This window comes from Cebus imitator, unplaced genomic scaffold, assembly GCF_001604975.1.
Source record: "Cebus imitator isolate Cc_AM_T3 unplaced genomic scaffold, Cebus_imitator-1.0 Scaffold201, whole genome shotgun sequence".
NCBI lineage: Eukaryota > Metazoa > Chordata > Mammalia > Primates > Cebidae > Cebus > Cebus imitator.
In genome coordinates this window covers 687,815-709,174 of record NW_016107516.1, presented here as the reverse complement: position 1 = coordinate 709,174, position 21,360 = coordinate 687,815, and the positions used below count along the sequence as shown (strand labels likewise).

Sequence of the window (21,360 nt, the reverse complement as noted above, 5' to 3'; positions counted from 1 at the left end):
GGGTGTTGAACAATGAGAACACATGGACACAGGGAGGGGAGCACTACACACTGGGGTCTGTTGGGGGGAAATGGGGGAGAGACGGGGGGTGGGGAGGTGGGGAGAGATAGCATGGGGAGAAATGCCAGATACAGGTGAAGGGGAAGAAGGCAGCAAATCACACTGCCATGTGTGTACCTATGCAACAATCTTGCAAATTCTTCACATGTACCCCAAAACCTAAAATGCAATTTAAAAAAATAGAAGAGAAAAAATTTCTGCCTAATGCAAAGTTCTCTGAACTGACTGTACCATGGACTATACCATGGTGACCCCTGTGACCCACACATACACCTCCAGATGGCCTCCTGGAGCCAGAAAGCCTAAGGTAACAGAAAAATCACAAAAGAAGAAGAATAGCTAGCTCCTGCAGTGCTTGATTAACCCACCTTGTGACATTCCACCATTGCTCCTGCCTCAACCATTCCTGCCTCAACTGATAAGTCAACCTTGTGACACCAGACTTCTGACACTGCCCCCACCAGCACCCATCTGGCTTGCAAAAAGTGCCCTGAACTATAACTTCTGTAACTTTCCACTGCCTACCCCAAATCTATAAAACCAACTCCTATCCCTCTGCCCTTCACTGACTCTCTTTTCTGACTCAGCCCACTCACACCCAGCTGAATAAAACAGCCTTGTTGCTCACACAAAGCCTGTTTAGGTGGTCTCTTCATTCACAGTGTGCCTAACACCTCTCATATTGGAAATTGCTGTAGGGTTGAGTTTGGGAGATGGACTGATTGATTGAGACAGAGTCTCACTCTGTCACCCAGGCTGGAGTGCAGTGGCATGATCTCTGCTCACTGCAATCTCCGCCTACCAGGCTCAAGCAATTCTCGTGCCTCAGAGTCCTGAGTAGCTTGGATTACAGGTGTGTGCAACCACACCTGGTTAATTTTTGCATTTTTAGTAGAGATGGGGTTTCACTATGTTGGCCAGGCTGGCCCTGAACTCACCTCCTCAGCCTCCCAAAGTGCTATGATTACAGGCACGGGCAACCATGCCCAGCCAGGAGTTTTATTTTTAGTGAAGACCTGTAATTAATCATTTACTTTACCTTCAACGTAGAGATTCACCCTAACTTTTCCAGGCCCAAACACTTTTCTCATAGTTTTTTCATAACTTTGCTACAGTATTTCTCATCCTTACCCGGATAACTGTTTCAGAAAAGATGAGGTAATGTGGACAGTGGAGGCAAGGCCTCTGTCACAACCCAGGCTTCAACAGCTCCAGCACACACAGACAAAAGCCCTTGTGGACATAAAACTGCTCAACATCCAGGTGGATGAGGATTAGGATTAGCTTATTATTATTTTTTTTTAGGATGGAGTTTCGCTCTTATTGACCAGGCTGGAGTGCAGTGGTGCAATCTCAGCTTACTGCAACCTCTGCCTCCCAGGTTCAAGTAGTTCTCCTGCCTCAGCCTCCCAAGGTAGCTGGGATCACAGATGTGTGCCACCATGCCAAGCTAATTTTGTATTTTTAGCAGAGACAGGTTTTCTCCATGTTGGTCAGGCTGGTCTCGAACTTCCAACCTCAGTTGATCCACCCACCTGGCCTCCCAAAGTGCTAGGATTATAGGCGGGGCCACTGTGGGTGGCCAGGATTAGCATTCTTGACCACACTACACCTCTGGCTACTGTCCTCAAACCAAATTATTTTATAACAAAATAGAAAAATAGAAATTTAAAAACTATTATTGCCCACAAAGTAATAGATAACTATTTGACAATTAGGTGTTTCTTCGTCCCCTGCAGACGGTGTGGACCTCAGGGCTCCTGAAGCCTCATAGGCCCCAACTGATTTCCCTCCACAAAATCCACAGCCCTCAAGTTGGGCCCATGGCTATCTGTACACAGGTATTACCACATTAATCGCCACATTTGTAATGTACTTGTGTGTCTATTTTTCTTTCTTTTTTTTAATATAGGTCTGTTTCTTTAGATGGATTTTAAACTCTGAATTCATAGAGGTCATGAGTTCATTTAAATTCCCCGCTATATATTCTGTGTAGTGCTGGATGCACAGTATTACATAATAAATTATTGCTGAAGTTATTAGTCTTGTAACAAACTCCCTGACGACATGGACCTTTATCATGTATACATGCTATACATAGATAGACGATCAAGAAAGAAACAAACGTGATAGTATATTTCACTCCATACATCTCAACATATCATGTTTCCATTGTAATCTATGTCTACATCCTATGTCTCACATTTTCCTCACTTTCTCCATTCCCATGGCCATGTGCCTGCTCCAGTTTTCAGATTAAGAATTGTTAAAATGTCTTCACTCACTTCCACTTCTAATCTAAATGTGAAAAACTTTCAGGACTATGGGGAAGTCACCTAACCTCTATAAGCCTGTTTCCTTAACTGCAAAAAGAAATAATATTATAATAGTGCATAGAGGTAATGACAGTGAACGTAGTGGCTGTAATAACTGAATTGAAATGCCTGAGAATAAAGACAGTTGTGCATCTTATGTGAATCCATAACACTGTGCATAGTGTTGGCATCTAACAACCATGTTGGCTGGTCCACAAAACAAGCAAAAAACATACATTATTTTTTTTCTAATTGATCGAAGGCATACCCCAATGACGCCAATTCCTTCACCGCTGCTACTTCGCAGGTAGATCTGTTCCTTGGTTTTCAAATGCAGAAAGATCACTTGGTTCCCAGCTATGTACATTGCGATACTGTCATCCAGAAGTTGCAGGTTAGCTCGCTTTCTGCAGTCATAACCAAAAGAATGTCTGAGGGAAGCTGCTAAGGAAAAGAAGTGAAAAACAACACCATCCCAGGGATTGGAAAAGTGAAGAAATGTATCTTAGATGAAGATATGAGGTTGAAGTAGTTGAATTTTACCCTGAAACTCATGATTTTTCTATGTATCACTAACAATTTTGTTTTTAAATTAGGTGAGAAAAAAAAGGCCTGAACAGGAAAAAAACAAACAAATAAATAAACAAATCAGGTGACTATCCCCATACTCTGATTTAGTTAATATTTTAATTTTCCTGGGGAATCCTGAGAGCCCATTAATTGTTTTTGCAAAAATAAATAAGGATAAACCTATTTGGGTACCACAGACAGCAAAGTTGTCACCTAGATAATTTTATTTTCCTATCTTCCACTAAAACTAAATCATGCTGTATAACATAGGAGAAAGTCTTTATCTTCATCGCCTTTGTATTCACAATGCCTGCTAAATTTGTTGACTAACCATAATAAAAATATTATGTAGGCAAATTCTAACATGTTTGTAAAATTCTAACACACCATTTGATAATATGATTATAATAAATTCACATAACTAAAATTTAATTCATATCAACAAATTATGAAAATTGATTAATATATAGCATATAAATATATACGTAATTAACTAAGATTTCTGAGCTTATTAGTATATGTATGGGTGTGTAGGTAAGTAGCATGTGTATGTGTTTGTGTGTATGTATGCTATAAAATTGTACTGATTCAAAATAGAGTGGGATCTACTAAACTAGAGTTTCTGTACAGCAAAATAAACCGTCAACAGATTAAACAGCCAACCTACAGAACAGGAGAAAAAATTCCCAAACTATGCATCTGACAAAGGGCTAATATCCAAAATCTGTAAGAGACTTAAAGAAATCAACAAGAAAAAAATAACCCCACTAAAAAGCAGGCAGATGACTTCAATAGACACTTTTCAAAAGAAGACATACAGGCAGCCGACAAACATGAAAAATGCTCAACACCACTAATCATCAGTGAGACGCGAATCAAAACCACAATGAGATACTATCTCATACCAGTTCAGAAAGGCTATCATTAAAAAGTCAAAAAATAAAGAGATGTTGTTGAGGCTGCAGACAAAAGCGAATGCTTATATGCTATTAGTGAGAATGTAAATTCGTTCGGCCACTGTGGAAAGCGTTTGGAGGTTTCTCAAAGAACTAAAAATAGAACTACCATTCAAACTAGCAATCCCATTGCTGGGGATATACCCAAAGGAAAATCATTGTACCAAAAAGACACATGCACTCATATGTTTATTACAGCACTATTTATAACAGTGAAGACATGGAATCAACCTAGATTCCCATCAGTGGTGCACTGGATAAAGAAAATGTCGCATATATACACCATGAAATACTATACAGCCATGAAAACAATGAAATCATGTCCTTTGCATCAGCATGGATGCAGCTAGATGCCATTATCCTAAGCAAATTAATGTAGAAACAGAAAACCAAATATTGCATGTTCTCACTTATAAGTGGGAGCTAAATATTGGGTACACACAGACATAAAGACAGGAACAACAGATACTAGGGATTCCAAAGCGGGGAGAGGGAGGGGACAAAGGCTGAAAACCTTCCTATTTGGTACTATGTTCACTTGTGGGAGATGAGATCAACCAAAGCCCTAACGTCAGTATCACACAATATATTCTTATAATAAACCTGCATGTGTACCCTCTGAATCTAAAATAAAAATAATTTTTAAAAAAAGAGGTATACAAATCTAAGTTATATAAAACATATTTTAAATGCATATTGCTAGTAAGTTTGTCAAAATTAATATACCCAAAATATAAATATAATAAGCAAGTTAAGTGAAACCAATCTATGAAAAAAATTAGAGTTGACAAGAGAAGCATATCCTATAGTGTAGCTTAAGTAGATAGATTCTTTGTTCACAAGAATTTGTTGCTGAACATCTAAGTTGAAGGATCACTGGAGGAATTTGTATTTCTTGTGCCCTTGTTTAAAAACAAATTGTGATTTTTGAGGATTCCACTTATTCGTAAGTACAAATTTTCATAGAAAGAAATATTAAAATTTAACAACAAAATGTAGAATGTAAAAAGAGAAGAGAGATTTAAATTAATGCAATTTAAATTGTGAAATATAAGGAAATTATAACCAAGTATAAGCAGCCTCTCTCGTTACCAAATAGTTAAATTGAAAGACAGCCAGCCACGGTGGCTGACGCCTGTAATCCCAGCACTTTGGGAGGCCGAGGTGGGCGGATCACGAGGTTGGAGCTCGAGACCAGCCTGGCCAACATGGTGAAACCTCATCTCTACTAAAGATACAAAAAATTAGCTGGGCATGGTAGCACGCCTGCAATCCCAGCTACTAGGGAGGCTGAGGCAGGAGAATCACTTGAACCCAGGAGGCGGAGGTTGCAGTGAGTGGAGATTGCAGCATTGCACTCCAGCCTGGGTGGCAGGGTGAGACTTCATCTCAAAAAAAAAAGAGAAAAAAAAAGAGAGAAAGAGATCAAGCATTTCAGGGTAATGGATCTGTTCAAGGAAAAGAAATTTCATGTCTTTTTTCTTCTCTTCACACCACTACCCTCACCTTCCGTTCTTCCCTTCCTTTTTTTCCCTCTTCCCAGGTGGCAATATAATACCTCAGAGGGCTAAAAGCATGTTAGTAGCTATGAGAATAGAAATGGGTTACCATTTCTTCACTACCTTAGATGAAAGCAGGTATTGGAGAAATTATCATTTATCTAATATTATCATCTTTAATTTTAGCGGGAAAACTCCCTTTTACATGCTGCTGTCCTGATAAAAGGGCAAGCCAGAATGGGTCAGATTGGTAACTTCTCAAATTCTCACCCTCTAAATTACAGCTTACTGAGGGCAGAGGCTGCTTCTCTCCATCTCCATTTCCCAGAATGCCTAGCACGTTGTCTTCAGCCTATTAGTTATTCAAGAAATGTTTGTTGAATCAATTCATTAATTTGTACATAACTGGAATCTGATCCTTTCCTTTTTTTTTTTTTGGAGATAGGGTCTCACTTTGTCACCCAGGCTGGAGTGCAGTGACATGAACACGGCTCCCTGCAGCCTCAACTTGCCAGGCTCAAGAGCTCCTCCCACCTCAGCCCCCCAAGTAGCTAGGACTACAGGTATGCACCACCACATCTGGCTAATTTTTGTGTTTTTTTGCCATGTTGCCCAGACTGGTCTCGAATTCCTGAGCTCAAGTGATCTCCCTGCCAAGTCTCCCAAGGTGCTAGGATTACAGGCGTGAGCCACTGCGCCTGGCCTGATCCTTTCCTTTTAATCCCAGACACAGCAGCAAACCCTTAGTGGAGTTCTGAAAATCTTAAAATGTGTTTTGATGTACCTTCAGGGCTTTTTGTCTTATCTCACTCTCTTCTAGCTTGCCTCTTCTTAAATTCCTGTCAAAGACCCAGAGCTTTCAATGTTTGTCCATAGTCATCCAGGAACTTCACTTTAAAATTGTTTAAACCTTGTCAAGTTCTGTATAATGTCTTTTAAAATTATACCATGGTTTATGTGATACTTTATAAATGGCACATTTCTTGCTATTAAAAGAAAACTTAAAATTAAGTTTTCTTCAAAGCCAAATTAAATTTAACAGAGTTTAACTGAGCAAAGAATAATTCAAGAATTGGGCAGCCTTCTCAGCCAGAGTAGGCCCAGAGATTCCAGCCCAGCCACGTGCAGGAAGATTTATGGACTGAAAAAGCAAAGTGACATACGGAAAACAAAAATGAAGTACAGAAATACCAAACTCGTTACAGCTTGGCGTCTGCCTTATTTTAACACAGTTTCAATAGTTGGCCACCTTTGATTGACAAAAACTTGAGTAACTGGCTCAGAGTAGACTTGAGTCTAACTCCCTTTAGGTTATAGTTCACCATGTACAGCGAAACCTTTAGGCCAAACTTAAAGTATGTAAGGAGGCGGCTTCAGGCTAAACTTGATTTAACATTGCTAAAATTTAAAAGACATAAATTTAAAAACTGAATTAGAATCAATATATTAATAATCATTAAAGGGTTAATTAAAAGAGTACTTAGGGAATGCATGATGGCTGACTTGTTCCTCCTAGGATTCCTCACAAGATACAGAGATTATATTTGTTCCATCTCCAGAGAACAGAACTAAATCTAATGGGGAGCATCCCATCGAGGCAGGATTTTATTCAAGGCCCAAAAACCTCTCTAGTGAGACATCCAAAAGTGGGGTAAGCTACTCTGTGATTTTTTTGGTGTTGAAAATGTTTAAGAAAAGGCTATAGTTTATACAACCACCAATCTAGCATGAACAGAGAGAATTCATATATTGGAATAAAAGTTGAGGTTCTTCTGACTCTGCTGTTTAGAATCTAGGCATGTTTCTCTAATACAGACCCTCCCGTCCTGGAACAGTGACAAGGCGGCTCACTGCCAAACCATCTCGGAGAGTTTTTCCAGAGTACATATACCCAAGTCTCTCTCCACACAGAACTAGCATAGTAGGTCCAGGAAGGCATCAGAGCATTGTGTACTTTAGGAAAAACTTCCAGGGGATTCTAACATATCACCCCACCCCATTTGGGGAAAAAAAAAAGGCTAAAAGGAAGTAAACAGCATAACTTTTGTCAGAAACTTGTCCAAAGACAAGGGAAAAAAAAAGCCATGAAGAGAGAAAATTCCAGGTTACAAGATAATTCAGCATGAATTAGTTTAGTCACAGCTGGGATTTAACAACATGTTCTATTTTTATGTTTTCATGTAAAAAGCAAAACTGAGTCAGTGAGTATTGTAAGTATTCACTATCTCTGTAAGTATTCCTTATGTAAGAGGCCAGTCAGTGGTTTCGGCCATGTGGTAACAAGCACTAACTGTCTAAAAGGCGAGCCCAGTAATTTGCCGGCTACGGACCTCAATGGAAACTGTCCTCTAACTACCTGCATCACAAGCCTAGCATCACCATGTGATGGCAAACACTAAATCCCCTTGTCAATTATCCCCAGTTCCACATATCTCCAAAGGCTCTTATTCTCCAGACCAATAAAAACTTGCTATTTTGTGCCCTATTTCCTAAGAATTGTCTTCTCTGACAGTTCATCTGATACATAATGTGAAAATACTAATGCCTTGCAATGGACAGACACATAAGTGTTTCAGGAAGGGAAATCCATGACTTAACAGGCAATGGCAAAAGTAAATGGGAATAAGATGCCGTCTGGTTTCCTTCACTCAGGTCTCATGAACTGCAGTCTTTCCACTTGTGCAAAGGACAGCCAGAAAAACATCATTTCTCTGTATGGTTATTTGGCATCAAACAAAAGCTTAGCTTAAATTAAGATCATGCATTTCTATCAAATTTCTAAGAATTCAAGCTTCTTAGAACTACCTAAGATGGGCTGGCACACTTTTAAAGGGCAGGTAGTAAATAGTTTTGGCCTTGTGAGCCAGATGGTCTCTGTCACAGCCACTATGTCTGCCCTTGTTGTGTGATGGCAGCCATAATAAACGAAATGTAAGCAAGTGAATGTCACTATGTTGCAATAAAATCTGATTTACAAAAACAGGTGGGAAGGCAGATTTGGGCTCCCTGGGCTGTAGTTTGCTGACCTCTGACCTAAGAAATGAAAATCCCAAAATTATACATAATTGGCCAGGGTGGATACACGAGCGTGAGAAGGTCCAGTGGTATGTTTGAATCCGAAGTCACAAAAGGCATCGAAGCAAGCTCCATATAATCATAGAAGAAACTCTCTGATATTTTCTTTTTAACTTCCTCCTCTGCCTCTTCCGCAGCTGGAGCAGGGGGTTGCTGAGATACTAAAAAAATAAAATAATTTAAGAAGAGTGATATGGTTTGGCTGTGTCCCCACCCAAATCTTATCTTGAATTGTAGTCCCCATAATCTCCACAAGTCGTGGGAGGGACCTGGTAGGAGGTAATTGAATTTTAGGGGCTGTTACCTCCATGCTGTTCTCATGATGGTGAATGAGTTCTCACATGATCTGATGGTTTTATAAGGGGCATTTCCCTCCTTCACTCTACACTTCTTCCTGCCATCATATGAAGAACATGTTTGCTTCCCTTTCTGCCATGATTGTAAGTTTCCTGAGGCCTCCCCAGCCATGCAGAACTGTGAGTCAAATAAACCTCTTTCCTTTAAAAATTACCCAGTCTCAGGTATATTTTTATTAGCAGCATGAGAACAAACTAATACAGAGTGTCTAGTGAATACAAAATTGTATTTCCCAGGGACAGGAGGAATGTACACAGCCTGCAATACTCTTGCCGTAAGTACTACCACTGGCCTGAATATAGGACACAGTCATCAATGAGCATGGAAGGAAAAGCCATCATGCCCACATGCATCTGGAGTAAATGCTGAGCTCTGGTCATGGCACAACAGTCCCCAAGGGCAACTCCCAATTACTTCCAAGGGAGAGGTGAACTCCCACTAATGTGTAGTAGAGCTGTTTTTATACCTTCTCAAAACCCAGAAGAATGAGTATGAGAGTTCTGTATGTGATCCTCAGAAATAAAAACCACAAGTCTCGGGCTGCTAACATACTCTACCGAAATATGCACAATACTTGTCCTTTTATCATTCCCACACATACATACATCCTGTAGATTTTTCTTTCTATAGATTTATAACTGTTCAATTTATCTGGCTATTTGTCTTTAAAACAGTGACAATTACTGGTAGAAAACTAATAATACCTACCTGTAGTGCTTTGCAAATCTTCATACTGAAATGAACTCAAACTTCCTTCCAAATGTTCCTCATCTGAGTCTTCATCTAAATATGGTTCTTTCCCTTCAGTCAACGTTTCGTCTGTGGCTTCTTCTAAAAGTTTGTTATCTTCTTTAACAGGAGCTATTAAAATTTGTTTTAATAACTTCTAAATTTTGATTAAACATTTTCTTATTTCTAAAATAGCTAAAACTTCTAATTTGCTTGTGCTCTAGATGTAATAAATTTTAATACATACTCAAAAATTTCTAGAAGAATCATTTTATTTGGTCAGTCTTGTAACTTTACAAAATAGAAAAGCCTTTTCTGTTTGTTAACCTCCATTTTCACTTGATTTCCAATCTATTTCCTATCACTAAATACTTAGAGGAAGGAAAAGATAAAGAAAAAAAAGAGAGGTTAGTATGCTGCTATCATAATTTCAACTAAATTCAATTTTACCAATTCAATTTTTATAGGGAATCTGTTATGTTAAAGACAAATAAAGCTTATTGAAGCATAACTCTCTGAGTATGATGCTTTTGCTTGGAAGTGGTATCCCAGGAACATGTTGGAATATTGGCTTTAGGACAAGCTGGGAATGGGAACTGGAATATGAGTAGAATGGCCCCAGGTATAAGCCAACATTCAGATCAAGTCCAAACATGGAGATGGTTAAAATAGACAATGCCAAGCAGGATGGGTATACTTTCATATAGGGCTTGGTGAACTTTCAGAAGAACAAGGAAGAAATAGCAAGTGTACTACTAGGTACCAGAGCTACATAGTAGATCTGAGATGAGCCTAAAAGATTAGGAACAACACCCAAGACTAATATGAATAAGACAGAAGAGCTGGGCCAAGCCAATTAGTTGCAGAATGGGACAGAGTTCCTTAGGATTCATGTATCTGGATGGCAAGAAAGTAATCCTGGGTACCTAAAGCGGCCAAACACACAGCTTGGATCCCCCAAGGGAGGGTCCTAGAGAACTATGCTCTAATAATACCTTAGCTCTTTCTTGTGACTGGGGCAACCAAAGACTATTTCCTCATTTCAAGATTAGGGCACTACAAGAGTAACATTCCTCCTAGCCTCTGGCTTCCCTGGAAAAGGAGCTAGAACTGATAGATGAGGTAGGTGATCACTGATTAACGAATTGAGAGTGAATACAGATGAAGGAGAGGAGGTATCAAAGAATAATGGGGATTCAGAGCCTGGGAAAAGCGTGGTGCCACTGATAGAAAACTGGACTTTGGAAAGCAAACAAACAAACAAAAACTAATTTGCCAGGAAGTGGGCACATTAAATCAAGCTGGCAAATCAGCACACTTAGGCAACTTTGTGAGAGCTGGATATTTCTATAATTTTTATAATCCTAAAATAGACTGGTTGAAGACTTATGGTTTGAAGAATAAATCAGTATTTGCCTTTCCATTCTTGGAAATAATCTAAAATCAACATTGAGAATAAACGCCAAAAACACAAACTCCGTTTTTTGGTAGTACTAGAAGCAGTTAAAACCCCAAATCACAAATGGATGGCAGGACCACTGGCAAAAAGGCTGGCAGAATTAGTGGAGACTGAACAAGGATGGGTACAGGAGAAAGCAATGGAAGGTGACCAAGGAGGTAGGAAGGCCATAACTGTAGATATTCAAAAGAACCTGCTGGGATTTTGGCTGTATGACCCACAATTCCATATGTGAGTTTCTTCCATTTGTTTGTTTGTTTGTTTCCTCCAGCCAATGGATGTAGGAAGCTTTGGGATCTCTCCTCTCCAGCCACCACAGAGATACTGCTTCCGGCAAACAGTTTGCCTCTAGGATTCCTTATTTACCACTACCTTTCCATGAGATTCACAACACTATAAGAAAGCCTACAAATGCTATGGTTGCACATACATAAAAATCTATAAGAGCTACTTTATAAAAAATTCATAAGAACTAAATTATAATGTATTGTAATTTTGAAGAGTTCAGTACGATTACTGTATAAAACAACAATACACAAAAATTAATAGTAGGCATATCTACTTTGGCTATTATGAAATAACTAGTACCAGGCTGCTCTCTTACTATGATTGTGGAATTAGTTTTTCTTTAATTCTATTTTTGCTTTGTGTATTGTGATGCTGTTACTAGGTGCACACATATTTATGAGTATTATGTTTTCTTATTAATTGATCTTTTTATCCTTATGAAATGCCCCTCTTTGTCACCGGTAGTTCTCTTTACCTTGAAGTCTATTTTATCTGGTATAAATATAGCCACTCCAGCCTTGTTATGCTTACTTTTTGCATGATATATCTTTTTCCATCCATTTACTTTCAACCTATTTGTGTCATTATACTTAATGTATATCTTCTATAAGCATCATATAGTTGGTTCTTATTTTTATTAGCCACACGGATAATCTCTGCCTTTTTATATTAATGTTCGGTTAACTAATAATTAATGTAATTATTGATATGGTTGGATTTTAATAACATAAGCATGCGAAATTAACAAATAACATTTGATAATTTATTTTGTGTTTTTCTCCTGCTAGTTTTTTCCCTCTTTTTCTCCTTCCATGTTTTCTTTTAGATTATTTACTCTTTAGTATTCTATTTACATTTCTGTTGGCTTTTTATCAGTTCTGTGTTTTATTAGTGGTTGCTTCAGAGATAATATATAACAACTTTTCACAGTCTACTTAGAGTTACTATTAATTATAGTAACACACATATTTCAGCAATTGATAGAACAACTAGTCTAAAACTTAGTAAAGACATAGATGATCTGAACATCACTATCAACCATCTTGACCTGGCATTTCTAAAACACTACATCTACCAATACAGGATGCACATTCAAGCACACATGGGTCATTTACCAAGACAGATCACTTGCTTGGACATAAGACCAGTTTTAATACATTTAAATAGATTGAAATCATATAGAATATATATGTTCTCTGAAAACAACAGATGTAAGTTAGAAACCGGTAATGATTAGATACCTGGAAAAAAAAGTCAAATATTTGAAAATTAAATTACACAATAAAAATAATGCATGGGTCAAGGAGAAATCAAGAAATTAAAAAATTTTTCAAATTATTATTAAAATACAATATATTAAAATTGAGATACAGCTAAAGCAGTCTTTGGAGGGAAATATAGCTTTCAATACATATATAAGAAAAAAACAAAAGTCAAAAAAAATCAATGGCCTAAAGTTTCACCTCAAGAAACTAGAAAAATAAATGAAACAACAACAACAAAGTAAATTAGCAAAGCCAAACTCTTAGTCTTTGGAAAGATAAACAATATTGACAAGCTCCTAGCTAGACCAATGAACAAATGAAAGCGAAACAACATATATCTCCAACATCAAGAATGAAAACAGATCTTACAAAGTTATGTCAACAAATTTGACAATTTAGAAGAGAAGTGAGCAAATTCCATTAAAGATACAAACTTGCAAAACTTAGTAAAGAAGAAACAGACAGCCATCTGTTTAAAAAATTGAACTCATGGTTAAAATTTTCCCACTAATTAAGAAAATTCCAGGCCCAGACAGCTTTACTGGTAAATTCTACCAAGCATTTAAGGAAGAAATAATACCAATTCTACACAAAATATTTCTGAAAATAGAAAAGAACAAAATACTTCCCAAAATTATTAAATAAGGTCTGTAATAATTTAGTCCTTTGATAAGACTCAGAAATCAATGCCTTAGTAACTAACAGTCCTTCACCCTTGCGAGAAATGATGGATGGTTTATCTGGCACATTCGACCTAAATTTCTTAATAGAACTCAGAGATAGCAGAAACCTCTTACTAAGTATGGGGACAAGTCTACTCCAACTTCTTTGCTTGGGTGGAATACAAGGACTTTTATTCATTCTGCATGAGAATCCCAAAGAGTAAAAACTTGCCCTGAAGTGTTAGCAAGGCTGAGAGCAAATCAAGGCTTTGCCAGGGGTGGGGGGAATGCAGCTATCCAGGTATGAGGCTGAACCAGGAGAGAGACCTCTTCACACAGCAACAAGATACAGGATATTTAAAATGCCAGAAAATAATTTCACATTATCATTTGGGATTCTAAGACTGACGATGTGTGAACTAATTAACGAGCTGAGCACTGGGCCAGGTCACACTTGAAAAGGTCTGCCCCTAGGAGGGCCTGATCCTCAGGAAGGGAGGTCTTGAAGGCAGTGCTAGACAAAGGGTCATTATCATTAAATCCATCAAGGGAAAGGTGACAGTAGCATCCAGGAAAACACTGCCGAGGACTGGAAACCAACACATAGGCAATCCTCTATCAGAAATGCAGGGAGCACAGACAAATGAAAAAGGAAAAACAAGGAAGGAACAAACTAAAGTGTCTGAGGTAAGTGATATAATCAACTTTCTGGAAAGAACTCGAGTGGTGGTGTGGAGGGAGATCTGTACAGGAAGACTTAGACAAAAATCCACGTTGCAAGAGGGCAAACCAGAGAAGACAAATGCCTACAATAAAATATAATGTGGAGAAACTGTGCATTTACAAGACATGTCTGACAGATTAAAAGAAGTTAGTGCAAATTTTACATGTGTATTGATATTCTGAGGACCTCACTTGTCTAGGTGAACAGTCAAAACCAAATTTCTAAAATTATATTTAGGATTAGAACCTTAAAAAGTCAAGATTCCACTAAGATACCTAATATTGTGATAGTCAGAGCCAGCCATCTTTCAAAATTCCTAGTTATAAATTCCTCCTTTTAAATTCCATTGAAGTCTGTGAAATTCTTCTACATGTTATCCTATTCAATTCCTGAGTGACTCATAATTGTTGTTTTAATGGGTGAGAAAATCGAGGCTCAGAAAGACGCGATAATTTTCCCAAGATCAAGCATCTCTAAATGGTAGATCCAGGACTCAAAACGAAAGTCCAGGTCTCTTTCACTACACTGTATCAGAAAAGTCCATTAAAGACTTAGTAGCTCTCACAGGAGAACTCTAGACTACACGGGTGGATAGGTTATTCTCAACCTGTGTGCCAGGAGCTGTGATAAACAAGTCAAACCCAGACTGCTCTCAAGGAACTTTGAGTTTTGTAAGGGAAAACCATTTCTGTTCTATAACTCAGATATGCACTACTTAAAAATTATTTTGCTCACTTCATCTACTTTATTAAAAAAAAAAAAAAAAAAGAAGAAGAAAAAATTACTTTGCCTATTTTTTTGACTTTTTAGAAAATTTTTATTTTTATTGAAGTACATGCCCATAACTTAAAAAGTCAAGTAATGCTAAAAGACTTGTTTTTAAAATATTCAACTTAAAAAAATACTCAACTTTTCCCCGCTTAACAGCCTTCTCTTATCTTTCCAGAAGTATCACTTTTAGCTTTTAACCTTCTTTCTTCTGATACTTACCTCCATATTTCTAAACAATATGGCTACAATGCTCTCTCTAGTCACTTTTCGACAGTGTTTGTTGTGGGAGATTAAGAATGTTAAATCTCTATCACCACTTGCTATCTCTCTGCTTTGCAATATAATTAAAGCACTACAAAACTATAGTGAAGTCCATGCTTACTGTTTTTAGTATATTGGCTTCATAATGCTCATTCCTGAGTTAAGAATTTATTATTTCCTTCTTGAACAACCCACTTTTCTATAACTAATAATTATCTCATTTATTTTCACTTCTTAACTTTCTGGAATCTCCTGATAAGTCTTCCCACAGCTTGCCATAGTTCCATAAATTCCACTCAATTCAATTTTCTACCTCCATCTATCAGATAATCTACTTTTTAACATTTTTTAACTTTCCTGGAGGTGAAAATTCTCCTTTCCTTGCTTTAGTCATAAAAAAATTGCTCTCTGCATGGCTGCCCAGGTGTCATTCTGGGTGTTACCTTTGCCTCATTTTTATTTTGAATCTCTTATTTCCTGGACTCCATGTAGTTTTTTTTTCTTTGCTCACTCCATTATTTTTATGAAGCTCACCTTCCTACAGCTTTATGGGAAAAGGGACTATAAAAGATCTATTTTATAAGAGTCTACTCTTTCTATTCTACTATAAAAATTGACTCTTTGTTTACCTAAATGTAATACTTTTAAAAGTATATATGTATAATCTTTACTTACATCTTGATTCCGATTTAGAAGACCTCAGAGAATGCCTCCCATCACTCTTTGATCTACCTGATTTCTCCCCATCAGTATCCTGATCATCTGGTTCCTTCATTTCCTCTGTAAGTACAAAATTGGGATGAGAAATGGATAATGCTATAAAATAGAAATTAACAGATTTCCCCCTAACAAATTTCATAAGCACCAAACACCATGTGTGTGCACAGGATCCAGGATGACCCACCAGCAAGAGGGTCCAACTACCATCAGAGACCACTGATCTCTGCAAACAGCTAATTCTAATCACAGATTCTCCTTCTCTAGGTAAACTTGTCATTATGGTGCACTTTGGTTTTCCAGAGGTCCACAGTGAAACACATTACCAAAGTCCATCTTTTCCCCAAATGCTTCACCACGAAAATTAACCTTCTGCCATGCTATGTTGGTCCATCCCTCCCTCTCTCTCTTTCCATTTTCAAATTCTCTTGGAGTTACTTTTCAGTTTTTAAAATATTTTTTGAGCACACCTGCAGTGTATCAAGTTTTATGTTGGGTACTAAATTACGAAACTGGAAAAGAGAAATATGTCCCCTAATTTTATGGAGCTTGTTTAGAAAGGTAGATATTAAACAAGCAATTAATATAATGAGTGCTACAAAGAGGAAAACCTAGGGTGCTGTGGGCATATGTAGCAAGACGTGTAAAACATGACGGGAGGCTAGAGAAGAGGTGTTTGAGACATAGATGATGGTCAGGAGTTGGCCAGGCATAGAATGTGAAAGGTACGTTAGGCACATCAGAGGGCTGTAACTTTAAAGGGCTGCAAGCAGTCTATTGGCCAGAGTAGGAGAGTAAAATGGATAGCAAAAAGAATACACCATGGAATACTATGCAGCCATAAAAAAGACGAGTTCATGGCCTTTGCAGGGACATGGATGAAACTGGCAACCATCATTCTCAGCAAACTGACACAAGAACAGAAAACCAAACACGCATGTTCTCACTCAAGTGGGTGTTGAACAATGAGAACATATGGACACAGGGAGGGGAACATCACACACTGGGGCCTGGGAGGTGGGGGACTAGGGGAGGAATAGCAGGGGGTGGGGAGTTTGCGGAGGGATAGCATTAGGAGAAATACCTAATGTTGATGGGGCGATGGATGCAGCAAATCAGTACCACGGCATGTGTATACCTATGTAACAAACCTGCACAATCTGTGCATGTACCCCAGAACTTAAGAGTATAATAAATAAATAAATAAATAAATAAATAAAAGGAGATGGGTAGCATATCATTAAGTTGTCTCTAAACTTTGCTAAAAAGTTATACCTTATTTCTTTAACAACTAAAAACCATTAAAGGGTTTTAAACAGGGGGGTGACACAACAGGTTTTCTCTGCCCTTTGTCTATATTTCAGCTTTTCACATATTTGAAAACACCTTCCTTCCAAGTCTTCACTTCTTATACTAAACACCTAATGTTTCCTCAACATTCTTCATGATATGCCTGGCAAGCAGAATGGAACACTGGTTCTATTTGGATCAGATTTATAGTTAGATTAGGGTTTGAATCCCAGTACTGACATAGAACTAGGTAATTAAACTACAATTCCTCAACTGTACAGTTGAATTCCTCAACTGTAAAGGGAATGAAGAAAAAAACTTTTTACAAGCCTGCTGTGAGGATTACTAACCTGCCACATTGTTATACCTTCCTGGTCTCTGAAGATAGACTGGTTTGCCTAAAGCAGATGTGGTACACTCATGATCAAAGGACAAAGGATAGCGTAGCATGATGACTGCCTCCCTTTAACTGGGCATTAGGGTTCATTCCATGTTTTCTTGCAGTGACATCATAATGATGCCTTCTTTTGATTTGGGGGATAACAGTATATTATCTAAACATTTGTCTTATAAACTATTATCAAGAAAGATATGGGCGGGTGCAGTGGCTCATGCCTGTGATCTTGGCAGTTAGGCTGAAGCAGGAGGACTGCTTGAGTCCCTAAGTCAGAGACCGACAGGAGAAACATGGCAAGACCCCGTCTGTATTAGTTTGTTCTCACACCACTAATAAAGACATACCTGATAATGGGTAATTTATAAAGGAGCGAGATTTAATTGACTCATAGTTTAGCATGGCTAGGGAAGCCTCAGGAAACTTACAATCATAGTAGAAGGGGAAGCAAACACCTCTTTCTTCACATGGTGGCAGCAAGGAAAAGTGCAGAGCAAAGGGGAATAAAACGCCTTATAAAACCATCATTTTGTGAGAACTCAGCATCACAAGAACAGGATGAGGTAACTGCCCCATGATTCAATTACCTCCCACCAGGCCCCTCCTATGACACATGGGGCTTATGAGAACTATAGTTCAAAATCAGATTTGGGTGGGGACACAGCCAAATCATCTCTATAAAAAAATTAAAATGGCCAGGCATAGTGATGTATGCCTGTAGTCCCAGCTACTCAGGAGGCTGAGGCAGGAGGATCACATAAGCCCGGGAGTCTGAGACTGCAGTGAGCTAGGATTGTACCACTGCACTCCAGCCCAAGTGACAGAGAAAGACCCTGCATATGGAAATTAAAAAAAAAAAAAAAAGATATGGTCTAACATGATACTTATAAGTTTTATATTTTGGACATTCTTCTGGGTTATGAAAATAATGTTTTACTTTTTAAAAAGTGTGTGTGTGTGTTTACATGTTTTTCATTTTCTTTCTTTTTTAGCTAGGAATCTTCCTCTTTCTCTCTCCATCCTTTCTTCCTTTTCTCCTTCTCTTCCTTCCTCTTTTCTTTCCTGCCACCTAATTGTAGAATATATGCCCTTTGGGGTTTGGGGGATGGGGCTAGGAATCAAACAGTAGAAAACTTTATCTTTTAAATATTTTAAAACTCACATTCTGTCATTCAGTATATTTTCTATTTCTTCCAGTTTTGGACACCCGGACTACTATGTTACTCTATTGTGAGTAACTGATTTTTTTTTTTAAAGAAAGAATTATCCAGGTAATTCAGTTATTACAGATCTTAGTTATAAATTACCACATACTGTGAATAAAATCGTTCAAATAGATACACCTAAATGCTATTTCCTCCTTTGTTTTCCTAATTTAATTCTTAAAACTACTGAGTATATTATTATGCTAGGCATTGCAGTGGTCCCTTCTTTCTTGCTGGCTGTTACCCAAGAGTCCTTCTAAGTTCCAGAGGCCACTCTCATTCTTTCACTTATGGTGCCCTTTAAAGCCAGGAATAAAGGGTCAAGTTCCTCCTAGTGATTTGAATCTCATGATTTTCTTTCCTGCTATCATAAGCCTCACGACTTCATGAGATCACTTTCTGCTTTTCAGTCGTCTTTTTCCTGAATACATTTATTTTTAACATACTATAACTGAATGTTAGCTGGATATAGATTCTAATAAAAAGAACCCATAGTTTATTCATAAGATAATCATAAGGTGAGAAAAAAACAATTATGGTAAGTAACTAAATCACTCTGAAAACAAAGGAGTTGAACCACAACAAAAAGTTGGTGTCATGACAAATGCACCACACTTTATTCTGTGCCATCTTAAACAGTCTATTCCTCAAATGGCTAATACTACCATGTAATAAACTTTCATATCACAAACCCAGTTAATGTCAGGTTGTGTACAATGTGGGAGAAAATACTGGAACCCAAGGAATTTGCCCAGTGTTCTGAAATAGCAATACCAGACAGTAAGTAGTAGGATCTATTCCTAGCTTTTCTGGGTCAAAAAAAGTGACTGAAGAACCTGTAAAAAGCAGTGGAGCAACAGGTCAGGTGGGAGAGGCTCCTGCTCTCCTGGAGATGATCAGTATAACTGGTGAGGTAGAAGAAGGTATTTTTGTTGTTTTAACAACAAAGGGATTGGGAAGCTGTATTGTAAGCTGCAGAGACTTTGGAGCCAGAGAGACTTGGGTTCACATCCAAGAAACAAGTTACTTAACCTCTTGGTCCTTTAATGTGTAAACTGAGGGTGATAGGGTTATTTGGTAGAGTTGTTGTAAATATTAAACGAGATATTTTATATACAGAGTTTTCAACTTCGCACTTTAGAATCACTTGGAAAACTTAAAAACACACCATTAACAGGGTCTCATTCTCCAGATAATTCTTTCACATAGTCAGGCATAAGAAGTGGTTAGGAATCATGAGTTTATATAAAACACCTACGAGGCACTCAGAAACGGCAATTGTTTTTACTATACTCCTAGATATTCTCTTTGACACAAATAAAATCATGGAATCTTCAGAGTTGAAAGAGGACTGACCTAGTTTAACTTCCTATCCCATAAAGGTCACACATCCTCAATATCCATCCCAGCACTGTAGAAAAGTAGTCTAGTGTGTTGGCCAGAGCTGAGAATACTGGCTACAGAGTCAGTCTGACTAGGTTTAAATTTTGGCTCATCCTCTTCCTGGTTGTGAGGTGTTAACCAAGTATTTAATTGCTCTGTGCCTCAGTATTTCCATCTTTAAAATGCAGCACCTACTGCATAAGGTTGTTCTGAGTCAACACAGAAAAGCTCTAGGAATGGTACATGGCACTCAGTATGTAAAATGGTTGCAGGAACAAATGTATTAATATATCCCTGAATAAATAAACAAATGAAAAAATAAGATTGCCAGTCAGCTTCAATTTCACATTTAAATATTTCAGGTAAGTGAGTGAGCACATTCCGTCAATGCTCAGCTCTAGTTCTTAGTACACAGTATACTAAGCAGAAATCTACCTCCCTGCAACTTGGATCCACGTGACCCTTGCTTTTTCTTCTGAGAACACACAGAACAAGTTTTTCTGTGTACTTCGGCTATTCAAGTAATTGTAGTTGGCTCTCAGTTCTCTCCAGATCTTCCCTTTTCCCAGAGAAAGTATCCCAATTATTTCAATTATTCCTCAATGACAAGTTTCCAACTTTTCTTTACCACCCTGATAGCTCAAGAAGTTAATTCCTAATGCATCAGGTATCCCTCTTAATTTTATATGTTCTTTGTAAGATCTGAACACTTTCCAGAAGACAGCAACTACCACTTCTCTTCTTTCCAGAAGAGAGGAACTACCTTTGTAGACATTCATTGTATTCCTGTAAGGCAGTCAAAGTCTGGGTTCTAGACCATGTTCCACCTTTTACCAGTAAACTAGTTAGGTTTGGGTGTCCACTTATAAAACTAGCATAAATTTCCTTTCATTAGATTGAGATTCACAGAGACTGATGTATAAAACAGACTCTCGATTTTTACTTTGCAATGTGAAATACAGCTGTGGAGAAAAAAGTTACAGCTTGTATTTTTTAATGTTTACTATGTGTCAAGCACAGTTCTATTCTACACATAATATCACATAGTTCTCAAAATGACCCTATGAGGCAGGTGCCTTTTTAAAATATATTTATTTATTTGTTTTTATTTACTTATTTATTTGAGATGGAGTCTCGCTCTATCACCCAGGCTGGAATGCAGTGGTGTGATCTTGGCTCACTGCAACTTCCACCTCCTGGGTTCAAGCGATTCTCATGTCTCAGTCTCCTAGTAGCTGGGATTACAAGTGCCCCCACCACCGCCACCAAGCCCAGCTAATTTTGGTATTTTCAGTAGAGGTGGAGTTTCCCCATGTTGGCCAGGCTGCTCTGGAACTCCTGACCTCAGGTGATCCACCCAGCTTGGCCTCCCAAAGTGCT

At 38.0% G+C, this 21,360-nt stretch overlaps 1 protein-coding gene across 2 annotated transcripts in view; it reads right to left on the bottom strand.

Moving 5' to 3' along the window:
- Positions 1-21,360, bottom strand: part of CFAP44 (cilia and flagella associated protein 44) — a 135,511-nt gene that overhangs the window by 110,140 nt on the left and 4,011 nt on the right. For both annotated transcript variants that reach the window (XM_017547760.2, XM_037745446.1), the window contains exons 2-5: positions 15,667-15,771; positions 9,541-9,693; positions 8,483-8,636; positions 2,644-2,806 (exon numbers count right to left, since the gene is read on the bottom strand). In XM_017547760.2, the coding sequence (XP_017403249.1) occupies positions 2,644-2,806; positions 8,483-8,636; positions 9,541-9,693; positions 15,667-15,766 (570 nt within the window). In that variant the 5' untranslated portion in view covers positions 15,767-15,771. The remainder of the gene's footprint in view (positions 1-2,643; positions 2,807-8,482; positions 8,637-9,540; positions 9,694-15,666; positions 15,772-21,360) is intronic.